The sequence below is a fragment of the Zosterops lateralis genome (genome assembly GCF_965231275.1).
Source record: "Zosterops lateralis genome assembly, chromosome: 22".
Lineage (NCBI taxonomy): Eukaryota > Metazoa > Chordata > Aves > Passeriformes > Zosteropidae > Zosterops > Zosterops lateralis.
Window position 1 is genome coordinate 1,442,987 of NC_139782.1, and position 25,189 is coordinate 1,468,175.

General features: G+C 47.0%; 1 protein-coding gene and 1 long non-coding RNA gene across 3 annotated transcripts in view; one reads left to right on the plus strand and one right to left on the minus strand.

The window, feature by feature from the left end:
• CAPZB (capping actin protein of muscle Z-line subunit beta) overlaps positions 1-15,604 on the minus strand; it is a 56,260-nt gene extending 40,656 nt beyond the window's left edge. For both annotated transcript variants that reach the window (XM_083876949.1, XM_083876948.1), the window contains exons 1-2: positions 15,515-15,604; positions 939-1,028 (exon numbers count right to left, since the gene is read on the minus strand). In XM_083876949.1, the coding sequence (XP_083733075.1) occupies positions 939-1,028; positions 15,515-15,517 (93 nt within the window). In that variant the 5' untranslated portion in view covers positions 15,518-15,604. The remainder of the gene's footprint in view (positions 1-938; positions 1,029-15,514) is intronic.
• A 255-nt stretch (positions 15,605-15,859) lies between these two features.
• Positions 15,860-20,169, plus strand: LOC310918131. Its single transcript, XR_014591596.1, has 3 exons — positions 15,860-16,048; positions 16,414-16,475; positions 19,297-20,169. It is a non-coding gene; the product is annotated as an uncharacterized lncRNA (long non-coding RNA).
• Positions 20,170-25,189: the final 5,020 nt, after the last annotated feature.

Below are 25,189 nucleotides of genomic sequence, written 5' to 3' on the forward strand. Positions count from 1 at the left end.
ACCCCCAGAGCTCTCTTACCTGTACCTTGCCTTTTATAAGTAAAATAAATGTTTAGAGTTTGATAAATTTAAGTCAGCCACAACTTTTTGACCATGGCTTACCAACGCCAACTTTAGAAGCACTTCCCAACCAAACCTCTACCTCTAGCTGCTCTTCTGCACAAATTTAGAAGCTTAGGTCAGAAATAAGCCCTGTATTTCGACTGGACAATAAAATCCAGTTTTCCCACTGCATACATTAAATCCATATTTCAGTAACACCTTCAATTACTCCAGAGGGAACTGTGCCACACACTGCTTTAAGGGACAGTTGGCACTAACCAGGTTATTACAGCCCAAACATGCATCACTGGATGTGCAACTTGTAATGAACCTAGAAATGCTTCTTAAATCAGTTTTCCTCCCTAGCAGTGCGAAAAGGACAACAAAAGTTCCAGGGACAAGCAGAAAAAAAACATTATCAGACACAAGATGATCCGCCAGGTTTGGTTTTTGACACTAGACTGCAGAACATCTGATAGAGCACAAATTATAAATAGATTTGGGTGTTCTCCAGATGCCCATTCTCAGCAGTGTCTTTGCAGCATGTGGGGCAGCACAGGCACTGCACCTCCCAGAGCTCCACACTGCAGGCACCCAGGTACGAGGGCCTGCACCCATCTGTACACACTGTCCCACATTCAAACAGCAGCCTCCAACCTGGCAGAGGTGGTGAGTTCATTAAAAGAGTTGCTAATAACCCTTCACCCCCAAGTGTCCTGCACACACAGCCCAAACCAATCGTGGATCCCTGACATTGCTGGGTCAATGGTTGTTTGTTCAGCCTTGCCAAAAGACCAGGGGACAGACAGATCACCACAGCTTTGAGATGCCTCAGAAGCTCTTACACACCAGGCCTTTGTCACAGCCACTTGTTGGGGACAGCAGCCAGTACTCACCAAGTCAATGAGGTCACTGAGATTCTTCTCTATCTGCTGCGGAGGCAGACGCCTCATCAAATCCAAGGCACAATCCAGCTGCTGGTCACTCTGCAGGAACAAGAAGAGCCCTTGGTCACAAGGTGGACAGGTAACACAACACAGCTCCCAGCTGCAGCATGCTTTGTGTTAATACAAGTAAAATTCATTACATTTGATTACGGATTATTGACTTGGCAACTTAACACTGTGCAGTTGTTGGAAAGGAATCCAGTCCTTACCTCACCAAAACTGCTTCTAATGTTTGTGTTTAATGTGTTGTTTATCCACACTATCTCAATAGTAACCTGGGTTAGGGAACTGAAAGTTCCTTCTCCCAAAGCAGGTTTAACACTTCCTCATTTGCACTGATCAGTTTGAGATAACCAGCACCCAAGACAAACTCTGTTCCACCACAGAGCTCCCTCTCCCCTGCAGCTTTATCAGAAAACCAGAATGAAACATGCACATAAATATGATCCATGATTTCCTTCTTCCTACAAAACACACACTAAGAGCTGCCTGTTCTTTAGAGTTAACACAGCAACTTTCTCCAAAGGGCTCACTGTAGTTGGTCTCACACCAATTCTGACACAAACACTCTTCAACTCCACTTCAGAGTCAGAGAATGTGCCCCAGACACTTGAGGAGTTGAGCCATGGTCCTGACATAACCTTTAGCTGTCCTTTTCACCAACAGACACAAACAGACACTTTCCTGCTGACCTAACAGCACCCAAAATCTGCACAGGCTCCTTTGACCCCAGGTCAGGTGAAGCACAACTAGTTTGTTTTCACTGCTCCTCCCCTTCTTTTTCTCTTTGCCATTTCCAGCCACCCAAATCCCACGAGCTGAGGTTTCATTTCACCCTCCAGTGTTCTGTCAAGCTCCCAAAGTCTTATTTAAAAACAGCTTCAATACTAACACAGTTCCATTATCACATTATTCAACACAGCACCCCCAGGACAGGGAGAAACAGGAAGCCAAGTTTCCTGCAATTAAGCTAAACCTGTGGAATGAGGGAAGGAGGGAGTGCCCAGTTTAGTGGACACCCATTAGGAAGCTGCTCCTTAGATGGCCAGGGGAAGGGAATTCCTCACTTTTAGCTACTGAACTCTGAGACCCCAAGGACAGAGACTCTTTAGTGGCCTGTGCCTGCCCAGCTCCTGCAGCCAAGCCCAGGCAGGGGATCTCTCTTCCCAAGTATTGTCCACACCTCCTGCTATCTCTCGCATCCAGGAAGGAAACCTGGCACATTGTCACAGGGTTGTGCTCCTCACTTGTGGATCATAGGAACACTCAGGGAAGTGCTCTGTCCTCCTCTACCAGCTGGAATTGTTTAAAAGACAAAAAAACCTAGGGAAGGATGTTAAAAACCACCACTAAAGCTGCAACCCCACAGCAAGTATTTTATAGGGAGGCAAACTGAAAATAAAATGCACTGCATGGAAGAGAATCCACACTTGCAGTGTTTATGGACTAACCAAGAGAGCCTGGAGTGACCATTTTTACCCAATATATTCAATAACAGCTGTAAAAGACATGAGCAGGATTGTTTAAGGCAGAGATTCCCCAAGGGGTTCAGACACAGCTGACATCCATGGCTGTGTGCAATGGAAAAACAAAAATATGCAGGCACACACAGTGCCTGGTACAGTGTATTTCCCTGGTATCCAGGAGGTAAAAGCAAGGCTGAGCAGCAGGACTCCTCAGCTTCTTGCAGAACATTTAGGTAATTAAACAGCTTGCCAGCAGATCTCTCAAAGCACCAAAATAAAGGCAAGTTCTGCTGTAGCTGTGTCCCTAAATCCATGGTTATACAGTCACTTTAATCCGGCATAAATCTGGCTGGAATGGTCAAAAAGGCAACACAAGCAGATTACAGAGCAAAGTGGTACCTTGGGGTGCTGCAGACATCTGGGACAACCTATGTCAGAACTGAACAGGGAAGCAAACCAGGATCTTTTGCTCCTGGTTCTTTCTCTGCAGGTGAAGATTTAAAAGATTTAAAGTGTGTGATCAAACCCAGTCTTCGGTTCAAACCCAGTCTCTGCCCAGCTGGGGGATCTGTAGGCACTGACACAGAGGGATGGGAACCACATCCCAGGTGCCAGCACAGCAGCACACTGATTTTAGAGATGCTGAACATCCCAGGGATGTGCTGCCACTGCAGTTGTGAGAGTGGCACTGGATCAGTGGTGCTGAAACCCCCCAAAGCCCCCACACAACTGTGGGAGAGGAAGGTGCTCTGGGGGAACTCAGGACATGTGTCAGTACCTCTCTAAACCCCACCTACTTCTCTCAGCTCCACCTGTCCTAGATTTCCACTTGCTTAATTCTTTTGTAAAATCATATACTGAAGACCAGGTTTTTAAACAGACCTCCAGACAAAACATTTCCATGCAATTTTTGCCTTTACCCAAGAAGAGGCTCCTGAAGCCCTGCTCTCTGAGCAGGTGATCAGACAGGCTGTCTCCCAGGCTGGGCTGCTCCCAAAGCCAGGCTCTTTGAGCTTGCAGGATTTAACGAGCTTAGTGTTTACTTGATATGAGGTCGTTTTCCACCATTCCTGTTTTATCCAGCCCAGAACCTCCTGTGGAGGAGCAGGGAGTTCAGACAGAAATTCTAAATGAAGTTTTATTACAGCTGAAGTCACTGAAGGATTTAGAGATCATAGGAATCTCAAAGACTGAAAATATTAGCTTAGATGAAAGCTCTTTAATAAGTTTCCTTTAAAGATGTTTGCCTATCTAGAATCTCCACTTAAGCACCTGTTATAGCATTCCCATGGCACTACCCCAGGGAAAAAGGTTATGAGGATGTCTGTAGTATTTAGTTTATAGCTTCCTTTGCCAGCACCTCCTCTTCTTTTTGGTCTCTTTGCTGTATTTAGCTAATTTCCAAAAGAGAAACCCTCTCACAACAGCCACAGATCTCTGGTGATCTGGGTACTCTGTGTTAAAGCTCAAATCAGAAAAAACAGTGCTGAAAAATTAAAAAAGTATAAATGTGTAGTTGTAAAGGGGCACAGCTGTGCATCTTAGTTTTAAAGGCTGAATATGGGAAGATGTCATTCAATGCAGAAAACGCAGGTAGTGACCATAGGTATAAAAATCACAAAAAACAAAACAGGCAACAAGCTGGACTTCCTTTTGACTGCCACTTGCCATGTCTAGAGCCCAGAGCTCCTTGGGGTGAGGGGCACAGGGGGGTACTGTGTGCTGGAAGCACCAGCAAACAGGAGCTGACTCAACACCACACAAACCTGGGAGCCAAGAGCTGCTCCTGCACAGCCCTGGACACCAAACTCGAGCTGCAGCCCTGGCAGTGACCCCCAGCAGGCTGCAGCAGCACCCAGCACAGCACTGGCTCCTGATCACTGAGCTCTTGTGCACCAGGAGACACACCCAGAGCCTTCCCAGCTCCAGCAGAACCAGGAACGCTGCACTGAAGTGGCACCTGTTTACTCTTTTCAACAGACACCAGCACTCAGATGAGTTACTACTGATATTCTGCTTTTTTAAAATATCTTTACATATGCTTTTGACTACACACCCTTACAGAAATCCACAGGCTTTATTCCCAAGTTTGGCAATGGACAGTTCTCCACTGCCAGTTACCTGAGACTTAACCCATACTCCATCCTCCAGGAAGGCTGACACAAACCTGCAGCTCTCCCCATCCCAAGGCCACTCCACCTGAAAGGAATTAAAAGACCTAATTTAAAGCTCCTGGTCTTTCAGTCAGCAGGAATTTGCTTCCATTTATCACAAACTCTGTGGACTGAATCTCCCTTCACACCTCTGTTGGGGAACTCCTGCTCATCTGACCCTGTTATTGCTGAGCATGAAGAGAGCTAGGCAGTGTCTTCAAACAGAAACCCCAGGCTGGTTTCACTTCTGTGCTCTATTTCTGTTTTAACCTCACTAGCAAGCTCCTGAGCCAAGAGCTCAGTGCTACAGCAGTGGTCGCTACACCCAGTTTAGCCTTTCCTGGGAAATAATTCAGTTGGGCCACCAAATCTTTTCCACCAGCAAACCCAGTGATACCAGCTGAGAACTGGGATATCTGGAAACTACTGCAGTTGAAAAAGCCACACACCTGATACGACAGATAAACATCTTGGAGACACTTCACACCCAAGTTTTACTCAAGACTGGCGTCTGAAAGGTCACCCAAATTGGAAGTAAAAGCAGCATCTCAATGTTCAGACAGCAAAAATATAAGGTAACAACCTCAAGACTCAGTGCAGCCAGAACATCTGCTCAATGCCATGCAAGTCAAAGCAATCACACATCAGATCACTCTGATCACTGGTCAGTTTGCAGGCAAAATATCCCTGTAAATTAATCCAGGGACAGAAGTACACAACCACCAAATGACTCTCTTTCCTTCCTTTCAAGCTGCAGACATACCCAAGACTCTAAATCACATTATTTCCTGTCAGTTCTCCCAACAGGAATGCCTGACTAATGTTTCAGCTTTGTGGTACTACAACACTAAGTTTTTTTTAATTGAAACAGATACCCAGCTTCCCCTCCTGCTTGTCATTTTAATCCTTGCCAACTTCCAGAGCTCCAAGGGCAGAAGACTCCCTTTTCCAATTACACAATAGGATAGTATTACTGCTAGAAGCTGCAGCAAGGGTTGAATTATTGTAACCCATGGGTAATAAAAAGTACAGTAGTATGTTAAGTTGCAGGGTTCCCTTCTCAGCTGTCAGCATTCACTTTTTAGGATATTAGATGGGAAGGGGAATAACTGCCTGACCTGGGAAAGCCCAGAGAAGTTCTGCACTCATGACGTTTCCATCAGCTGCACATATTCCTCGCAATCTGTTTCTCCACATTATTTTTCCCTTGACTATTAACCCTCCTCTGGCAGATCCTACCTAAAACTATTTGTAATGGATTCATAAATCACAGCTCCGTGACAGCAAGGTGTGCTAGGGGAGAAACAGCAACAGCACAGTTAGGAAACAATCAAAGGTAATAAAACCTGAGTGCAGACTCTGCTGTGGACAGTCATAAAAGGTCAAAGATTATTAAAAAACAAGACACTGATGTAAACCTCGTTCTCCTTCTCTTCAGCTACTTTTACCTTTGTCTGGTTTTGGTTGGGACAGATCCAGTGGCTTTTATTATCTCCAACCCTTCTGACCACGTCATATGCTCAGCAACGAGTTCAGCCCAATTTGCTGCGGTCACGACCAAACAGCCCAAGTGCTGACACCACTCGTTCCACGAATACCAAGTGAGAAGGATTAGAGATTAAAATAAAAGCAAGAAGTGATGGATCGGAAGGCTTTAGCAGAAGCTGCTGTACTGTCTCCCCCTGCTCCCCTGTAATCTGTATTTATTTACAGAGCAATTGTACAAGTCACGTCACAGCCTTTGAGTCAGCGAATCCTCCTTAGAGACATTCTCCTGCACATTATATATTTTATTCTGCTGTGCTCTAACTTTCAAGTACAACTGAGCACATAACAGTTCTAGCCCCAATTAATGACTGAACATGCTCTCACAACGTGTTTTCTGAATTCAGGCCTTGCTGTTGTACACACTGCAAATGCAGCCAAAAATCCCCAGAAACACTGAGCAGTTTTCGTCCTCTGTTGCTCCAGGAATGGAACACCTGTGGAATCCAGAGGGACAAGAAGGACCTCTTTAAAGAGATTCTCTAGGACCAAGTAATTTGTACATCTACCCTGAAGCCCCCAGCCTGCAGAGGAACTAAAATAATCCATGGGCAGGAGAAAAGCTTCACTTTCCCTGGCACCAGAGTGCTGCTGACATCGGATACTTCTCACCATTTCGGGCTGCCAGCACAGCCGTGGCAAGTCCAGCACAGATTAAAGGAGCAGCAGTGGGTTTCTAGGGGCAGCTACCAAAGAGATCCTCTCCTCCTTCAGACAAGCTCAAGGATCAGTGTTTTGCCAAATCCTTGTTGATCACTTTAGCCTCCAGCAGCTCTTCCAAGCATCCTTGCAATCAACCAGCTGTATCTCATTTCCCTTCCTCATTCCCACCTCCAAACCAGTTCTTTGTCCATGGGACAAGTCCCAACATGCCAGCCTGACTCTAAAACAATTATTGAGTGAGTTATAATATACTGAAGGCACTCCAATCTGTGAGCTTCTAAATAACCCAGAGCTGCCTGCAGCCTAATCTCATGGACCAAACAGTTGTCAAAACATTTTACATCCAGAGAGAAGAAACTACAACCCCTGATAGTGTCTGGAGCAGGGCACTTGTCTGTAGTTCCTCAACTGTTTATAAGTAAGGGTGCAGCATCTAGGAGCACATTCTGCAGGTGGTTTCCATCCCTGTAGGTGTCTTCTGACCAGATGCAGCCCCTGTTAGCACATCTACAGATGTGTACAGCACACAGGGAAAATTAACATTTCCTTGGCACCGCCTTCCCAGCAAGGATGTATTTCCAGATGGCACATACTTGTGTCTACTCTCAAAACTAACTTATCACTTTAGTTTATAAAAATCCAGTGCAAGTCTCCATCATGTGTCCAAGGAAAAGAGCCATCACACATACCACCAGAAGAGCAGGATGGAGCAGCACCAAGGCTTTCTGGGAAGAGCTATTCATCCTGACCTTTTGCCAGGATCACTAATGATTTCTGCACCAGCATTTGTCTTCTGGGTAACAGAAACAATGTTTTATTTATTAAACTTGTCATTGAACATGACAATGCAATTTACTGGCTTTCATCTGGTGCCAAGAATTCCTGTGAAGCATAAAGTTTGCAAAAAGTCACTTCCCAATAAATCGTGGCAGTGAGTGACTATGCAATCTGCTAGCCCCACACGAAAGAGGAAAGTGGGGGCTACAGATAGAAGTTGCACAGATTGCAAAAAAAAACATGTCTAACTTTTAATAAATGGATTAAAGTCATTGAAGTTGCCTGTAGACCTGACCAACTTTGCCAGTAGGTTTTACCACTAATGTTACTGCACAGTGGGGGATTTTCCCCATTTTAAGTTTCGATTTCACACAAAACAACATTTTCTTTGTTAGCTCTAACTACAGATAGGAAATCTTAGCTAAACAAAATGCAAATAACCTGTTACAGCACAGTACTGAGAGACAATAACTCAACCTCATTTTGCAACCTCTTCATGAGGCAGCTGCAACAGCTGGTTTCACTACCAGAAGAGATGAACACAAGCGTGTTTGTGCCCCAAAAGGTTTTGAAATCACTCACTACAGTAGGTGTGAGTTGGTTCACAAGTCTGGTGATCTGTTTTTCACACCGTCTTCCTGCCTTCCACTCAAATCTTCTGAGGAAGAGCCCCAGTCCATCTCTAGAGAAGGGCTGCCTAATTTTTACAGGGGTCACTCCCTTTATTTTTTTAATTGAAACCATAATTCCTACAAACACAGCAGCTCTTGAGATGCAATGCTGCCATTTGCCATCCTGAGCATCTACAAACATATCATTTGTGATGCTTTCTTTTAATCCTGCTAATGCTCAATGACCTTTACAAATGCTCTTCTCTTCTATGCACTGTTTGCTTCACGTTCCAATCAGCCTGGTCACAAAAGTTTTGGAACTGCTCAATTGAAATGGAGAAGTTTCTTCCTGCAGAAGGAGCAAAGTTGGGCAAGTTGGCCTTGGCCTGACAGATCCAGGTTCTCCTTCCAGTCAACTGCAACTTAAATTCTGTTTTGTGAGGAATCACATCAAACATATTTGAGAAAATACACACTGCAGAGCAGCAGGGAACATGCACTGTATCTGAAGGTGACAGCAAATATCATGTGCTTACTCACAGCAGAACTAATACAGTGTCAACATCCCAAATTCAGATTTGCTCTATCCCAGCTCTCCGTGGAGCTGACAGCTGCCCCAATTCAGATGCAAACTCAGCACTTTCCAGCTCCTGGAGGCTGCAGCCAGGGTTGTAAATTCAGGAGATAACTCTGGCAAGTAACTGGATTCCTAGCAAGGCAGGGAGCAGAGAGGATCTCTCATTAGCCCTCTTCCCTGAAAGTTCTCCCATTCCTCAAAGGTCAAGAAAGTAGGTTAATATGCCTTCTGCTTGGGTCTTGCACTGTATACCTCAGTGACTGCCCTGCAGAGCTCCCAACAGTCCAGTTCTGCCTCGGGAATTCAAGTTTTATACCAGGAAGCTCCTGGTTTTGCATACCTATGGGTCACAGGAATACCACACCTAACAACATATTCACACCTCCCAGAATTCCTTCCTTTATTCCTTCCTGTAATTCCCAGACCTGCCTATCCTTGCCACTTTTGAACCCATGTGACCTGCCCTCCAGCACAGCTGCAGGCACCCAGCCCCACACAGGCTCTGCAATCAGTCCAAGCAAGGGTGACGTTTTCTGTGGGAGCAGGGCTCACCTGGCACAGAGGTGCCAGCCTTAATCCCTATCACACTTTTCCTTCTCTCACATGAAGTTAGCAGTCATTCCAGCTGGCCAGTCTGCACCTCACCAAGCTCTGGATTAGCCCTGCCTGGACTATGTGAAGCTGGTTTTGACCACCCAGTGGAGCACCATCAATGCTGAGCCAAGATTACACCCAAACATCTCTGGGTGACCCCCGGATCTGCAGGGTGACAGCACTTGGTGGATAAATATAGCTGTAGTCAGCACAATGCAGATGATATTTTACCTCATTCCTCCATTTCATGGCTCTCTCCTCCCTTGAATTAACACACCAAAAGCCCCATCTCTTGTTTCCTGAGCCTGTCTCAGGTTGCAAGCCCAGGCTGGCAGCCAGGGCCCCACTGCCTGGGCTGGCAGAAGCTTTTTAAATCCTGGTATTTACAGAGACAAAAATGTCCAGGGAAGGCAGGTAACAGGACATCACTTTCAAACTCAGCAGTTTGACTAATGGAAAAGAGAGAAAATATCACCTGAAGAAACGCAAACAAAATTCCCTGAGAGAATAAAGAGTATTTTATTTATGGTGGCTTCAGGCAACCACTAAGCTTCTGTCTTCAGTGCAGCCTCAAACATGTTTCCTTCCACACAAAATCCTCTTACTTAAGTGCTGTTTTCAGTCTTGTTTCAGCTGATTCTGCTAAAATTGTGAGATCCTGAGTTCTGCTTTCACCCAGGCTCGTAACACTCCCACTTTGCAACAAGGACGTGATTGAAATTCCAAGTCAATGCACCAGGAAAGGGCTCGGCTCCACTTTCTGTGGAGGACGTTCCCTTCAGGCTCAGGGAAGGACAAGCTCTGCAGCACGGCTGCAACACCTGGAGTCGAGTCCCAAGGGGCTAAACCCAGCGCCAGGGCTCCCAAACCAACCCTGCACTGAAAATAATGCAGGTGCACTGATGAAATATATAAACTAGTGAGGTTTAATTTGCATAGAGCAGGAATAAAGTAGGCAACTTATGAGCAGGGCAGCCAGATAAGTCAAGTGCCTGCAAATCCATTCCTTAATTCTTCAGCCCAGCTTGGAAGGTGTGGCACAAAGAGCAGGAGCTCAAAGCAAGCTGTGTATTTCCTCCTAAAGCCTACAAGAGGGAGGGAGGGAGGGCAAAACGGCAGCACCAGATAATACAAGGAAATTAATCTACTGCTTGGTGCCAAGGCTCAGACCACCACTCCAGGAAACACAGCACCAGGTATTACCTAATGCAACTGAAGTCATTCTAAATAGAAGATTATTTTGGGCATAGAACAGCAGAATAGATCCTGCTTTCAAATCCTCACTCAAAACTTCACTATATCAAAAACACAGGAGAAGGACAGGGTTCCACTGCATTTGGCATTACAGAGGAAAACTACAATAATTTACTGAGAAACAAGCAAAGCCCCTTCCTCAAATGCACCCTCCCATAATAAATCATCTCAGCTCAACTAACAGAGAAACGCCTTTAAAACTTCCTCAATACCACATTCCCCCTCGTGCCCCACCAAGGAAGTTTCAAAAGCCAATGTCTGCTCTACCACACTGCCAAGAGCTCCAACTTCCCAGGACAACCTGTTTGAAAGCATCTGTTCCCATCCTGCTTTAGGACACAGGACTAATAAGTGGATTTTGGCCACTGGATCAGGTCCAGGAACCCTGAATTATTCACCTCAAGAGTTTCACACTCCCCCAGTGTTTCAGTCACACCAAACCCAGGTTTTCACTACAGGAACTTGGTCACCTCACACAGGCACCCCTCAGTCACAGACTATTAAATATTTAAGAGGGCCTAACACCAAAGATGAAGAAAAAGATCAGTTTATACTCCAGTTTGAAGTGGCCACACCCCCACTGCACTGGCCCGAGCTCTTGATCTTTAAGATAGAGAAGCTTTTTAATTAGCATAACATATCAGCAAACAAAATTTGGGCTAAAGCCCAACTAGAGGGAGCAGCAAGCCTGGGAAAAGCTTGTATTGGTCAGACATTAATTACTCCTTCAGGGATGAAGCCTCTGTGGTGCAAAGAAATTCAAATTTGGAATCCCATGTTTTTAAGTAAGATTTTTTTTTGCCATTATTCCTGGAAATGGAAAAGGCTTAGGAAGAACTAAAGCATACACAAGCTTTGGAACTTTCTCCTTGCATTAAGGAGAGACACAAAGATTTATCTGGTTGAGGCTTTTTAAATTTTTCAGAACTCCCAGCATCAATCAGTGGGAAAGCAGTAATCTTTATAATGCACTTTAAAATCAGTTTATGAATCACTTTATAAAGTGATTGACTAAAACATATTGATAATAACAGAAGATCAGCATCACTTTTGAGTATCTTCTACTTCTGTAAACATCTCCTTCACCTGGGAAAAAAAGGTTATTAAAGCATATTGGATTAAACTAGGGTTAAAAAACAGGGCTGAGCATGGAGAGGGCTCTGAGCAACCTGCTTTAGTGAAGGAGTCCCTGTCCACAGAGGGGGCAAGACTAGATGGCCTTTAAATGTCCTTCCAACCCAAACTATCCTGGGATTCCACAGCCCTAAACTGTGTACAGGCACCTTTCAGAACCTCACATTTCTCCAGGAAAATTGCTCCCTTCAGCAGGCAATGAAAATAGTTTCATTTTACCTTGAGGTGCATCTATCACAGTGTGAACCAGCTCAAAGGGGACAAATGGCAGCAAAATGCTTCTCTACAAGTTTACTTTGGATGTAAGGAGCTCCTTGGAATTGACCAAACATCCCCACAAAGGGTGGGCAGAAAGACAAACACGGGTACTGGCACCGCCCATCGAGTCTGCAGAAGTACCCCAAGTCTAAATTGGAATTTTAAGGCTTTGGGGCGACCCAAGTGGGGCCTTCCAGTGCCTGAAGGGAGCTGACATGAAGGATGGTGACTATGGACAAGGGATGGACGGACAGGACACAAGGAATGGCTTCCCACTGCCAGAGGGCAGGGATGGGTGGGATCTTGGGCAGGAATTGTTTCCTGTGAGGGTGGGCAGGCCCTGGCACAGGGTGCCCAGAGAAGCTGTGGCTGCCCCTGGATCCCTGGAAGTATCAAAGGGCAGGTTGGACAGGGCTTGGAGCAGCCTGCGATAGTGGAAGGTGTCCCTGCAGGGATGGAATGGGCTTCATGGTCCCTTCCAGATCAAACCATTCCTTGATTCTCTGATGCACCTGGACCAGTACAGAGCACTGGGAAGTGCTGGATGATGATGTGCAACCCGTGTTCCCAGGCATCCTTCATCCAGGGAAGTCAAGGAATGGATGGAAAGCAAAGCTGACAGATGTGGAAGTAGGAATTGAGAAGGGCAGCATTGTCGTTTTTCCAAAGAAAGTAATTGCTCAACTCCAGTAATGAGGACTAAAAATAGTCACCCAAAAGAGCTGAGCTGCACTTTCATTCTGTTTCACTCCCAGATGTCAACTAGTCCCATATCAGCATATATATTTACCATATGAGGAAATCCTGTTTGAACAACTTCAGCTTGTGAATGTTTTTCCCTCCCTACTAAAGCCCAAGATTAAGCATCACTGCAATGGCAGTATTCCCTATTCCAGGGATATCCTCTGACTTGATTATTTTGGGAATTTGCCGTTTAAGATAACATTTAGCTAAGCTCACACACTTGGCTTGCCTAATAAAACAAAGTACAAAACAGCTGAAGTTGGTGCTTCTCAGAAGGCACAGGGTGCAAAGGACTTGCTGTGGACACTGAAAATGTCCCCACACCATGTGGTGGCGGTCCAAAAGGGATGTGACCAGGTCAGAGATGGGCTCTGATTCCAGACAAACAACTCCTATCCTGAAAATCTTAGTGACCCTGAGCAGCACCCAAGGTTTGTGTTGGTGTCACTGTCACATCACACACCCTGGGCTGTGCTTCACTGCTCTTTATCTGTCTCACAAATCCTAGGTGGATGATGCACAGCCAGCACTACACTAGACAGCCTGAATTTATGGATGATTAAACCATAAATTTTGCTAAAATTGTCCTCCTTTTCCTCAAGAGTTGCATAGCAGAAGAAATCCTTGCTAACATGATCAGGGCAGTTTACATAACCTGGAAAGGAAGGGTTTTATTTTAACAAAGAGTAACTGGATTGTGTCCATCCATAACCCACAATTCCAGAAATCTCAGCAGCTCCACTCTCCCAAGTCCTGCTTTGCCCTGAACAGTGCATCCCATTTGTTTTTAGCACAGGAGATACTGTCCATCCAGGCAGTTTTCAAGCTTCATGTGCTGCCCTGCCCTGTTTCCCTGAGCGCCTGACTGAAATGTGGGCACAGCTCCGAGTTCTCCAAGGAGACAGAGGTTCCCATCTCTGCTCTACTCAGACACTGGTAACCCTGTGGTTCCAGGAAGGTGTTTGACCCAATATCCTCCACCACACCAACTGTTCTCCTCAATGAAAGGGCCGTTCCACCCCTTCAGTGCTCCACTTCTGTATTCACGTCTCAGACCACTAAAATTAAAGATCCTGGAAGAGCCCTAAACACTGGGTTTGCACATCAGTTGACACTGGAGGCTGCAGGTTCATCCCTGAAGGCCACACAAAACTGGAAACCACCACATAGTGCTGGAAGTTCTGATCAAATTTCTCCTATGCCCAGTGGTCTCCATGACTAAACATAAAAAAACCAGAAGGCAACAAAACCTTATAACACTCAGGCAATTTCCAAAGGACTTGTGCTATATCTCCTCCAAACGACTGACAGTTACATTAAACCCTCAGCGGATTCTCCTAACAGCACATCTTTACATCCTCTTCAAAGGAGTTGGTACCACTGTTGTTATTTTACATGAAGTCTCCTTGTGTTTTTTGAACTCCTCCTGTGGGGATTTTTGCAGTGGCAGAAGTTAGGGCAGTTTGCTGAATCCCAGTTTGAGATTCCACAGTCAGGTCTCACACACACAGATTTCAGTGTGTTACAATAAGGTCCACAGCTGGAATAAGATGCTCTGTCCTGGCAGGACTCAGGTACAACACCTGCTCTTGTCTGAACCAACAAGGAACAGAACTTTGATCATAACTGTTCTTTACCTTTCACCTGACATTAAAGATCTTTATCCTGCATGATACAGGTGGCTCCAGCTCCAGAGAAAAAACATAAGGCATTGCCTCTGAAATTCCTAAGGATGAAGGCAGAAAGTATTATATTTGTGTGGTTAAACAGCATTTAAATTGCTGTAGAGTTGGGCTCTGGGTTGTTCTTTTATGAACTAAACACATTTGAACATTGCTGAATTGTCATGTTGGAAAACATGACTCACAAACCCCCAACAGCATAAAGTGATGTAAATCCTTACAGGTGACTCCATCCCTGAGGAGGCTCGGGAAAAGCCCCTGTCCATGAAGGCAGGGAGCAGAGCAGGGCCAGATCCCCTTTTCTCACTGCCCTGGGCAGGAGCTGATGGAATCTGCTCCCTTTACATGGCACCAAAGTGAAATCGAGAGGGTTTGTGCCCTGGGCTAATCCATTCGGGAAACACAGCGAGATGGAGATTATTCCACACGGCTGAGGGAACTGGAGGCTCCCCGTGGGAAAGAAAAGTTCTCAGCCCTGTGAAGCAGCAGCACCCACGGCTGTAGCAGCCCCTGCTCGGGCGGCGCTGGACTTTCCTGTATTTCGCAGAGTCCATGAGATCAGAGCAGGCTCAGCACCAAGCCCGGGCTCCAGACGGTGGGAGACACCTCGGATTTGTGCAGGGGAGCGGCAGCGGATGGGCCCGGCGCTCCCAACGCCGCTGCACCCGCGATACCCCGGGCGGTACCGCTCTCCGCCAAAGGGGAACCGTTCCCTGGGGAATTCTACAGCATTCCCTCTGAAAACGCCGCCCGGTACCGGGACCAGAGACCTCGCAGTAACCGGGCAGCGGAGCCCCGGGCGAGCCCCCTGTCCCCGGGCCCTGCGGAGCGCCGGGCTGAGCCTCCACCAGCCATGGCCCCCCTGCCGGTGCCCTTAGGCCGGGTCACCCCTCCCTGCATCCCGGCAGCACCGCCTGGGCTCCCCCTCCCTCCGTCCCCGCCGCCCGGGGGAGGCCGGGCGAGGCCCCCCGGTGCGAGGGGGCGGTGTCGGCCCGGGGGGTGGCGCGGGAGGGCTGTGCGGAAGGGCGGGGACCGCGGCTGAGGGCGCGGGACCGGCCTGCTCTCACCATGTCGGCTGGGCGGGTGCGCGGGGCGGTAGAACGGCGGCGCCTCCCGGTCCGTCCCTGTCGCTTCGACGCCGCGGCCCGTCCGCTTCCGCCGCCGCCCGGCAGTGAACATCCGGGTCAGCGCCGCCGGCCCCGCCCCAGCGCCGCTCCCCGCCAATCAGCGCGCGGCTCGCCGGCCATCGCCAAGTATGGATGCGCGGCGGCGGGGCGGGAGGGCGGGGCGGAGCGAACCACGCCACCGGCGCGGGGGGGACGGAGCGGACGGCGGCACCAACTGCAGCGCGGGGGGGAGCGCAGCGGCCAATCAGAGCTCGGGGGCGGAGTCGGGGGCGGGGCCTGCGGGGGCCGCGGCAGCTGCTCGGGTCCGGCCCTCAGTCGCTCCCGGAGCTTCTGCGTGGCAACATCGCTGCCTTAAACACCTTTAATCACGCTTATTTGAGCTTAAACGAAAGGCAGTACGGGTAGCACGGCAAACGCCACCCAGAAGAGGTAACGAGTAGCAAACTCGTCACCATAAAGCTGCGTTTTACACAGGTAAACTGCTCTTTACAGACGCCTGTAACGCACGCACCAGGTCTAAAGTGATGTGGAAAAATAAGCAGCCTCCAGCTGCTTAAGGCCGGGGATAATTATTAATTATTTTTAAAAGGAAGTGCTCGGTATTGTCTGGGAGGTACCCGCTGGAAGCCGGGCAGATGCTGACACAGTTGGATGCCTTCAGGGCTCAGGCAGTTGTGACAGGGAGAACAGGATGGAGCACAGATTTTTTAGGGTTGGAAGGGGCCTCAGGAGACATCTAATCCAACCCCCCACCGAGGCAGAGTCCCCTGGAGGTGACCTGAAGCAGGATCTCTAAAATCAGGGTGTATATACTAATAAAGCATTTCTATTTTGCTCAGGCTGTCCCAAAATAAAGCATTTGTTTCTTCTACTGGAGTAACTCCCATTGCAGTGATTTCAGGTAAGACATCCCAATTCCAGACTCCTGACTTGTTCTCAATAGGGGAATCTGAGAACTACAAAAGACAATTATCTCAGGAAAACGTAAGGATTCATTAAGCAGCGACACCTTCCTCTGCAGCATTTTGTGGAACAGGTCAGGCCTTGTTTCACCTCAGTTTTGTTGCCAGAACCCCAAAAAACCTCCATTGGGACTCTCTGTGCTGCAGACTTGACCCTGGGCTGCCAAAACCCTTCCCTCAGTTTGCTCTAGAAGCTGGAAATGCCAGCACAGGGTCAAACAGGGCTTTTCTCTTGGATGTCACAGACAGGGCAGTGACACAGGGCTTTTCTCCTGGATGTCACAGACACAGGAGTCACACTCTGCTTCTCCCTTGGATGTCACAGACATGGGAGTCACACTCAGCTTTTCCCTCAGATGTCACAGACACGGGAATCACACTCTGCTTCTCCCTTGGGTGTCACAGACACAGGGAGTCAGCTGGGGCTTTTCCCCTGCATGTCACAGACATTGGGAGTCACACAGGGCTTTTGCTTTGGATGTTACAGACACAGGAGTCACACACAGCTTTTCCCTTGGGTATCACAGACATTGGAGTCACACAGGGCTTTTCCCTTGGATGTCACAGACATGGGAATTACACTCAGCTTCTCCCTCGGATGTCACAAACTGGGCAGTCACACAGGGATTTTCCTTTGGATGTCACAGACACGGGGAGTCAGCTGGGGCTTTTCCTTTGGATGTCATAGACATGGAGAGTCACACTCAGCTTTTCCCTCAGATGTCACAAACACGGCAGTCACACTCTGCTTTTCCCTGGCATATCACAGACACAGGAGTCACACAGGGCTTTTCCTTGGATGTCACAGACACGAGGACTCACCCACAGGAGGCTTTTCCCTCAGATGTCACAGACAGGGCAGTCACGCACAGTGTTTCCCTTGTATGTCACAGACATGGGAGTCACACTCTGCTTTTCTCTCGGATTTCACAGACAGGGGGACTCACAGAAGGCTTTTCCCTTGGATGTAACACTGCTGGCACATCCCCCCCGGGGGAAGATGCCCCAGGCCAAGCTCTGACGTGTCACTCACACATTATCGCAGGTGTTTGTGGCTGGACACTGAACGCTCCCGCTATCAGACACCAAGCAGCACCTGGCAGGAGGTGACAGCTCTGGCTTCTCCTTAACTGGGCAAACCAGCCAAGTTTTCAGTCTGCAAAGGACAGCCCCGATTTCCAGGGACGTGAACAGCTTGGACATGGATCATGTTACAATAGCCAGAGACAGGACTGCACCACATGAATTTGCACCACAATGGAGCCCATGCAGATGGAACAGCTCTCAGGGGTGTTTTCAGCACAGGAACAAAACGAACCCGGGGAGGGAGGACAGAAAACAGTAGAACGATCTCAGGAAAAACAGGAGCTGTATTACTTCACAGAAACACAAAACCACATCAAACTCCATCAATAGCCAGTACCAAATAAACCCAAAGGTGGGAAACCATCCTTCCACATCTGGGAGAGCAGCCAGAAGGCTCAAGAGACTCCAAATTCAGTTCTTTGCCACTACTCAGCCTAACCTTCTCCAACCCGCTTCATAAGATGCAGAAATCCCAAATGGCTCCTATTTTGCAGTCCCCAGATCCTCCTCCAGTCTTTGCATTCCCTCAGAGCTGCCTCCCAGCAGTAATTAAGAAAAGCAAACCTGTTCATTACACAGGCCAAATTATTCCTTCATTTTCCAGGGATCCACACATCTAATGCACATGTTACTCCTCAGGGCTGGGAGGTCAGAACTGATAAATTTGAAAATGCCTGTTCTAAAATTCCCTCTTTCTGTCACAAAATTCATTCAAAGTATTCAATGACAACTCTACTTGTAGTAGCTTTTAGTTTTGAGCAGAAACAGCTCCTAGCTGCATGCTGGAGCAGCACAGCAATACCAGAATTAGGCAGCCCAGTGTATTTCAAACAATTTGAGCTCCAAATGAATGTTGAGGCCAAGAGGATGTTTTTCTTAGCGGAAGAAATACAAGCATCCTGGATTTTGTTTTCCCACTAATAGGTATAAGGAAGAATAAACAGCTGCTTTTTGTTTTCCTAAAAATATTTGCATTAAGGAGATCTGCAGATTCGTTTTGAAATTGATGTCACATCTTTTTTCAAATGAGGACCAGCTGTTTGCTTTGCTTGTTTATAGCAGGCCATGTTTCAGGGATTTTTTTGTTGTTTGTTTATTAAGATGTAGGACCAGACTCTGGCAGGGAGGCTGCAGTTTAGGGTGGGGAGTAAATCCCAGCAGGCAGAATGTCCATGAATGTCACCACTGTCCCACCTTCTGCTGGGATTTGTGGAGGGGTTGACAGCAAATGCAGCAAATTCAGGGACATTCCACGAATCCAAGAGTTACCTTGCCTCAGGCATTTCCCAAACCTGCTGGTGTGGATCACCCACCTACAGGAAAGACACTCCAAAGGGTTTGTGGCAGGCGTTACCCCTCTCTAAAACGAGGGTCTATAAACAAAGGAAGCAAACAATGATGTCAGTTGACATCTTAACGGCCCAACAACATCAGATTCATGTGCAATTAATAACAAGGCTTTTGATCCTGCAATCAGCAGCTCTAAAATCCATGTGCTTTCCCTGTACATTTGATTACATTCGAGGAAGCAAAAGGATAAACACTTATTAGCATTACAAAGTACTTTTCACGTTCAGCCAGAACTTCCTGAAGCATTTGTGGTCCAGCACGATGTGGTTTTTATTTTATCCTCCTGCATGCATGGTGAAACGCTATTTATTTTGTTTATTCCAGCATTTATCCAGGACCAAGGGTGACTGTGAAAACATGCTGAGGAACAGGGTCTGAGAGAAAACCTTCATGCTTCACTGAATAGTCATTTTGTCATTTTTTTTTTAAATAAAGAAAGAAACATTTTGAGCTTCCCCCCCCCCTTTTTTTTTTTTTTTTTTTTTTTTTTTTTTTTTTTTTTTTTTTTTGTCAGATTGCTCATTTTCTTTCATGGCACTTGAAAGATATGTAAGCTTTTATTAGAAGTTCTCATAAACTGAATTTATTGCTGCAAGAGTCTTCCAGCAATGGTAAAGTTTAGCTTGCTGGGTTTTATTAGTCAGAGTCAGTAAAACAGCAGCATCACTTGGTTTGAGGCTGAAAACCGAGTGTTTCTTGGAAACTAATATAGGAAAAAGGTACCTACAACACTACCCAATGTCTTGAAATTCTGTGTTCAAGCCACAGATAGTTCTCACTATGGAGATCTCTGTACACAGTGTCAAAATAGCACACAAACAATAAAAAAGTCCCCCATCCTGAACTCAAAGCAGCTTTGCTGAGTGTACCCTTGGAATTTAAAAGTTTTTAGAGTTTCCCCATTTCCTGCAGGAACTGATGAGTAACTCCAAATACCACGTTTAATGAAAAACAACATCTCGCCCATTTAGTGTGAGGTTTGAGGCATTCCCCTCCCTGCACTAAGAATGTTGAACCAGACTTTTTTCCACTCCATCAGCACCCAAGCAGATCTTCTCCTTTGGTTAATGGAAAGGATAAAGCCAGCAGCAGCCCAAGATGTCCATACACTGCAGGACTGCCAGGACCCCTCATGTTCCAGCACATCCTGCTTTAGCTGCACACCCCGGGACACTGTTCATTCCTCTTCTTGCAGCTGCTCCTTTAACTTTGTATTTTCAGCTCAGAAAACTTGAGAGACAGGAGCTGTCTTTAGCTTGAGCTAAGAGAGTATTGAGGACATTCTTGTCAAACTTGGTCATTAACTAGCAATAATGTCTGTGGCTTGTCATTAAAAAAGAATTGAGGAGAAGCTGATTAAATACAGCAGAAAGAAACAAAACTTTTCCATTCCCTTACTTTTTCCTTGACACGTTGCACTTCATTTGAAGCCTGCTAATATACCAGCCAAAAGAATTGTAAGGGCCTGCCTGGATTCTTTCTTAATACAATGGTCACGGCTCAGTAGTTAGAATCTGTATAGAATTAGCCAGAGACATGGACGAATGGAAAAACATACTAAAAGGCTGAAAAATAGCACTTTTTTCATGGGCTTATTCATTAGAAAACCTCATCAATACAGCACAAGGAGTTTTTCTCTTTCTACTATTCTAAAAAAATTATCACAAAATGGTGCATAGAAAATAAAGACATGAAATGTCAGACCATGGCTTTTGCCTGGAACTTCAAAGTTGACAAAAACTCAGGTCAGTGTTTCCATGCAAGTGCTTTCCTGCTGAGAATTTTGGGGCAAACTTCATGTTCATGGCAAAAGCAGCTTAGAGCAGAATTAGCACAGCGAGCTGTGACACATCTTGTCCCATTTTTCCAAGTTCTCCTTCAACCAGCCATACCTGACAGCTGGAACCAGCAGCACCACACAATGAATCCAACCAAAGTGGCGTGGAAATCCATCACCACAGGCACAGGACGTGCTAATTAAGGTGGGTGTGATCCCTGTGGAAAGCCTGCAGGGTGTTTCACTGCAGCACAAGCTGTCCCTCCTAATGCAAGTCAGCTCAGCCTCAGAGGATTGTTCACCCCACAGCATCCGACTGCCGTCCACAGAAAATCAATAAGGACAGCACAGGAGACTTAATGGAGTCGCTGGCACCTTTCCCATTTCAGGGCAAAGTCCTGCTGAGGAGGGGTTTCTTTCTCCTCAGACTTTTTTTGTTTTGTTTTTGTTGCTTGGATAGCTAAAAGGTTTTCAAAGAGAGAAAGAAGCATCAGTGTCTGGTGAATGTGGCTTATGTTTGGAGGAAAGAGCCAACACACCGGAGCGGAGATTGAGAGCTGGAGGTTCCCACCCAGGCCTGAGCTCTCTGTAACATGAAAGAATTGTTCTGGAAACACAGGAAACAGGGAGTGGGGGCCCACACCGAGGCTATGTCAGCCATGACAAGCAGATAACTCCTACACTGCTGCCTTCCTGTGCAGATCTTGGCAGAAAAATAAATAAAAAATATGTGTGGGAGGTGATTCATGTTATTTAAATCTATGGGAGAAGCTGCATGAGTGTTCTTTGGAGAAGAGGAGAGCAAGACGTATTAGTATCCAGTGGGGAAATGACACAAGGGATGCTTTAGGATTCTTTGAAAAACTAGGATAAGAGGTGATATCCTCATGCTGGGGGAAGGTTCAAGATTTAAAATAAACTTGCTGGGAACTTTTGAAAAAGAACTTCATCCTGCTCTATGGACAAGCCAGAGGTAACAGTTGAAAGGAAGTCTGTTCTGCTGAAAAGGGTTTGAGTTCTGGCTGCTGCAGTTCCAGAGCAGCTCCTCACCTCCAAATGCAGCCATGGAACCATAGAATCCTTCTGGCTGGAAAAGCCCTTCCAGACCATCCAGTCCAATCTCTGACCAATCCTCACCTTGTCCCCAGCCCAGAGCACTGAGTGCCATGTCCAGGCCTTCCTTGGACACCTCCAGGGATGGGCACTCCAAACCTCCCTGGGCAGCCCCTGCCAAGGCCTGAGCACCTTTTCCATGGAGAAATTCCTCTTGGTGTCCAACCTGAGCCTCCCTTGGCCCAGCCTGAGGCTGTTCCCTCTCCTGTCCCTGTTCCTGGACAGCCCCCCTGGCTGTCCCCTCCTGTCAGGGAGTTGTGCAGAGCCAACTTCTGAGCCTCCTTTTCTCCAGGCTGAGCCCCTTCCCCAGCTCCCTCAGCTGCTGCTGGTGCTCCAGCCCCTTCCCCAGCTCTGTTCCCTTCCCTGGACATGCTCCAGCCCCTCCAGGTCCTTCTTGTGGTGAGGATCCCAGAACAGGACACAGCACTGGACGTGCCCTCTGCATGGATCTTCCACTGGACACCAGGGAAGCAGCAATTTAGAAGAATAATGGTACTTGTTCATCTGAGGTCCCTAGTCCTGCCCCTGCCCCATCTGATGGTCTTCTGCTGAAAACCTAACCAGTGTCTAACTCCTGGTGAGCAGTATTTAATTCCACACACAACTCAGTCAGGTATATTGTTAACAAATCTGGGGATACAAGTTCTGAACCTACTTCAACTAGAAGCTGACTTCCACCAGAGAAATACAGGGCTCATTTTGAAGCTTTCTGGCTTCATCTCCTCCATTTATTCATACACTTGTTTACTGGAAAGAAAGGAGAGGAGAGCACGAGGGGAGAAGGGAGGGAAGGAATCCTGGGACAGCACATGCTGGGCTGTAAAATGCAAAAAAAAAGGTTTTTCAAAACCGCATGTTCTAAACATCACCTTGGATCCCACAATAATAAATACTTGATATTGCACTGTGAGGGTCTAAGTGCCAAGTAACTATAGCAATGGAGAGAAAAGCCTGTCTTTGGACACATTCCCTCCTGCCTTAATTTTTCCCTTGGGTGGGGAAGGGGTACAGAGAATGTGCTCTAGATCCTTAATGGATAACGTTTTCCAGAGCCCCCTCTGATCACTCAGTGACTCTGGGATTTAAAAGCAGCAGAGTGATTTCTCCAAAGGAAGTTGAACATTCAAAACAATTACCCTGAACTATTCCATCCCCTTGGAAAGGGTTTAATGCACCAGGTCCTGAGGTGAGGCTGTAAGGATACATTGAGACACAGGAACACAACCCTTTATGAAGTGCCTCACAATCCAGCTGCTCACCACTGCTTCCTTCATCCCAAAAAACAGCATTTTCCAGGGAGCCCAACAGCCTGAAAATGAGTAAGTGTGAAGTGAGACTACACTGGCCTGCAGTGAACATTTGTTTTTGCCAACAGAAGACCACATTTCTGGGTTGGTTTTAAACACTGCCTTCTGGAATTTAATTTTCAAGATGAAAATTAAAGAAATATTTTGGAGGCTTCGAGTTATCTTTCCCCTCTTGATATTTTCCAGAGCTGTTTGGAAAGGGGAGGGTGGAGCTGGCACCGCTGGGGCAGCGGTTTCAGAAAGCACTTCTGTAGCTATTCAGGGGAAAAAACTGCTGGATCATGTTGATATTTTTATAAGTAACTCGATGCGTGGTTCTATTTTGGATACCAACTATGCAGCAATGCAGAGTGATTTGAGCAAATTGCAGGGGGAGGAAGAGAAAAGGAAGATTCCCCTTACAGAACAAGGGCTGCCTTCTCCAGGAAAACCTCTTGAACCTGCAGGGGCTCAGTTTAACCGTGTGCCTTTTAAGATAAGTTTTTAAAAGCCATTTAGATTTTATAAGGAAAAGAAAATAATGGTTAATTGTGATTGTTCTGTGATATGTGAAGGAGTTGAATCAAACCAATTAAAAATCTTTATCGTGACTCTAGATCAAAACCAGTTGTATTTTTAAGATAAAGACCTAAACCAACAACAGCTTAATGAAATTTTTGCCAGCCTCAAGAATTTTTTACTTCTGTTTATAGCTTTAATCTGTAATTGACTTGCAAAAGAATTTCTAATTTTATGAAGCAGCAGAGCCTCCTCCACCTCGACAAAGAAAATTGCCAGAACTTGAAGAAATCAAAACAAGTAATCACAGCTAAAAATTGCCTCACAGTGTGAATGGGGACATTAGTACTTGACAAACACCCTGGGGTTTTTTCACAAGGCTTCAAGAGAATGCCTTCCAGGCAGCCTACACACCATTTGCAAAACTAAATTCACTATAGTGGGTTTGAAGACATTCACAGTTTTGTTGCTGGCTCCACAAAGCCACTGCAGGATGGGCTCAAGCCCCAGAAGTCAGTGGGAACCCTTCCCACAACACCTTCCTCTAAAATAAGGAAATATATATGTATATTTAGAAGGGTGAAATTCTTCTCTGTGAGGGTGAGGAGGCCCTGGCACAGGGTGCCCAGAGAAGCTGTGGCTGCCCCTGGATGTGTCCAAGGCCAGGCTGGACAGGGCTTGGAACAACCCGAGACAGTGGAAAGTGTCCTTGACCATGGCAGGGGGTGGGACTGAATGAACTTTAATATTCCTCCCGACCCAAACCATTCTGCAATTCTGTTGTTCTGCTTTTTAACCTATTGTGTGAATTACCTTCTTAAATGTGACAGAATGGTCTTGCTGACATAATTCATCTCCTTTTCTCAAATAAACAAGAACGTGGGGGGGCCAGGTTGCTCTTATGAGTTGATTCCTGGGATATTGATAGGGATTGACAACAGCTGTCACACACCTGTATCTCATTTCAGGGCCCAAAGAGCAGCTGAGGCCAGACAGCAGAAATGACAGAATTATTAGGGTTGGAAGGGATTTCTGGAGATCATTGCGCTCAACCTCCTGCCAAGGCAGGGACACCTGGAGCAGGTGACACAGGAATGCGTCCAGGTGGGTTCGGAATGTCTCCAGCGAAGGAGACTCCACGCCCTTCCTGGGCACCTGTTCCAGCGCTCTGCCACCCTCACGGCTTGTTCTTCCTCCCGCTGAGGGGATGCAGGAGCTGTGGAGGATGTAGGGCCGTTGCCAGGGAAAACCTACACGGGAGAGCGTGTCCAGTGATGTGCCCAAGGCTGCAGTGAGAAACGTGCCCTGCAGCACAGCTCGGCTCTTACCATGGACGAGGAGAGAGCCCTGCGGGCGGGGGGGCGGCGGGCGCGGGCCCAGCACAGGCGCCTGCGAGGAGGTAGGGATGCTGCCATAGGCTGAGGGCTAACAAGGACACAGCGGGAGCTCTAGACGGAGAGGTGGAGCCCAGGACGGGCTGGGGACGTGGCGAGCCCGGTCTTACGGGGCGAAACGGCGTTTT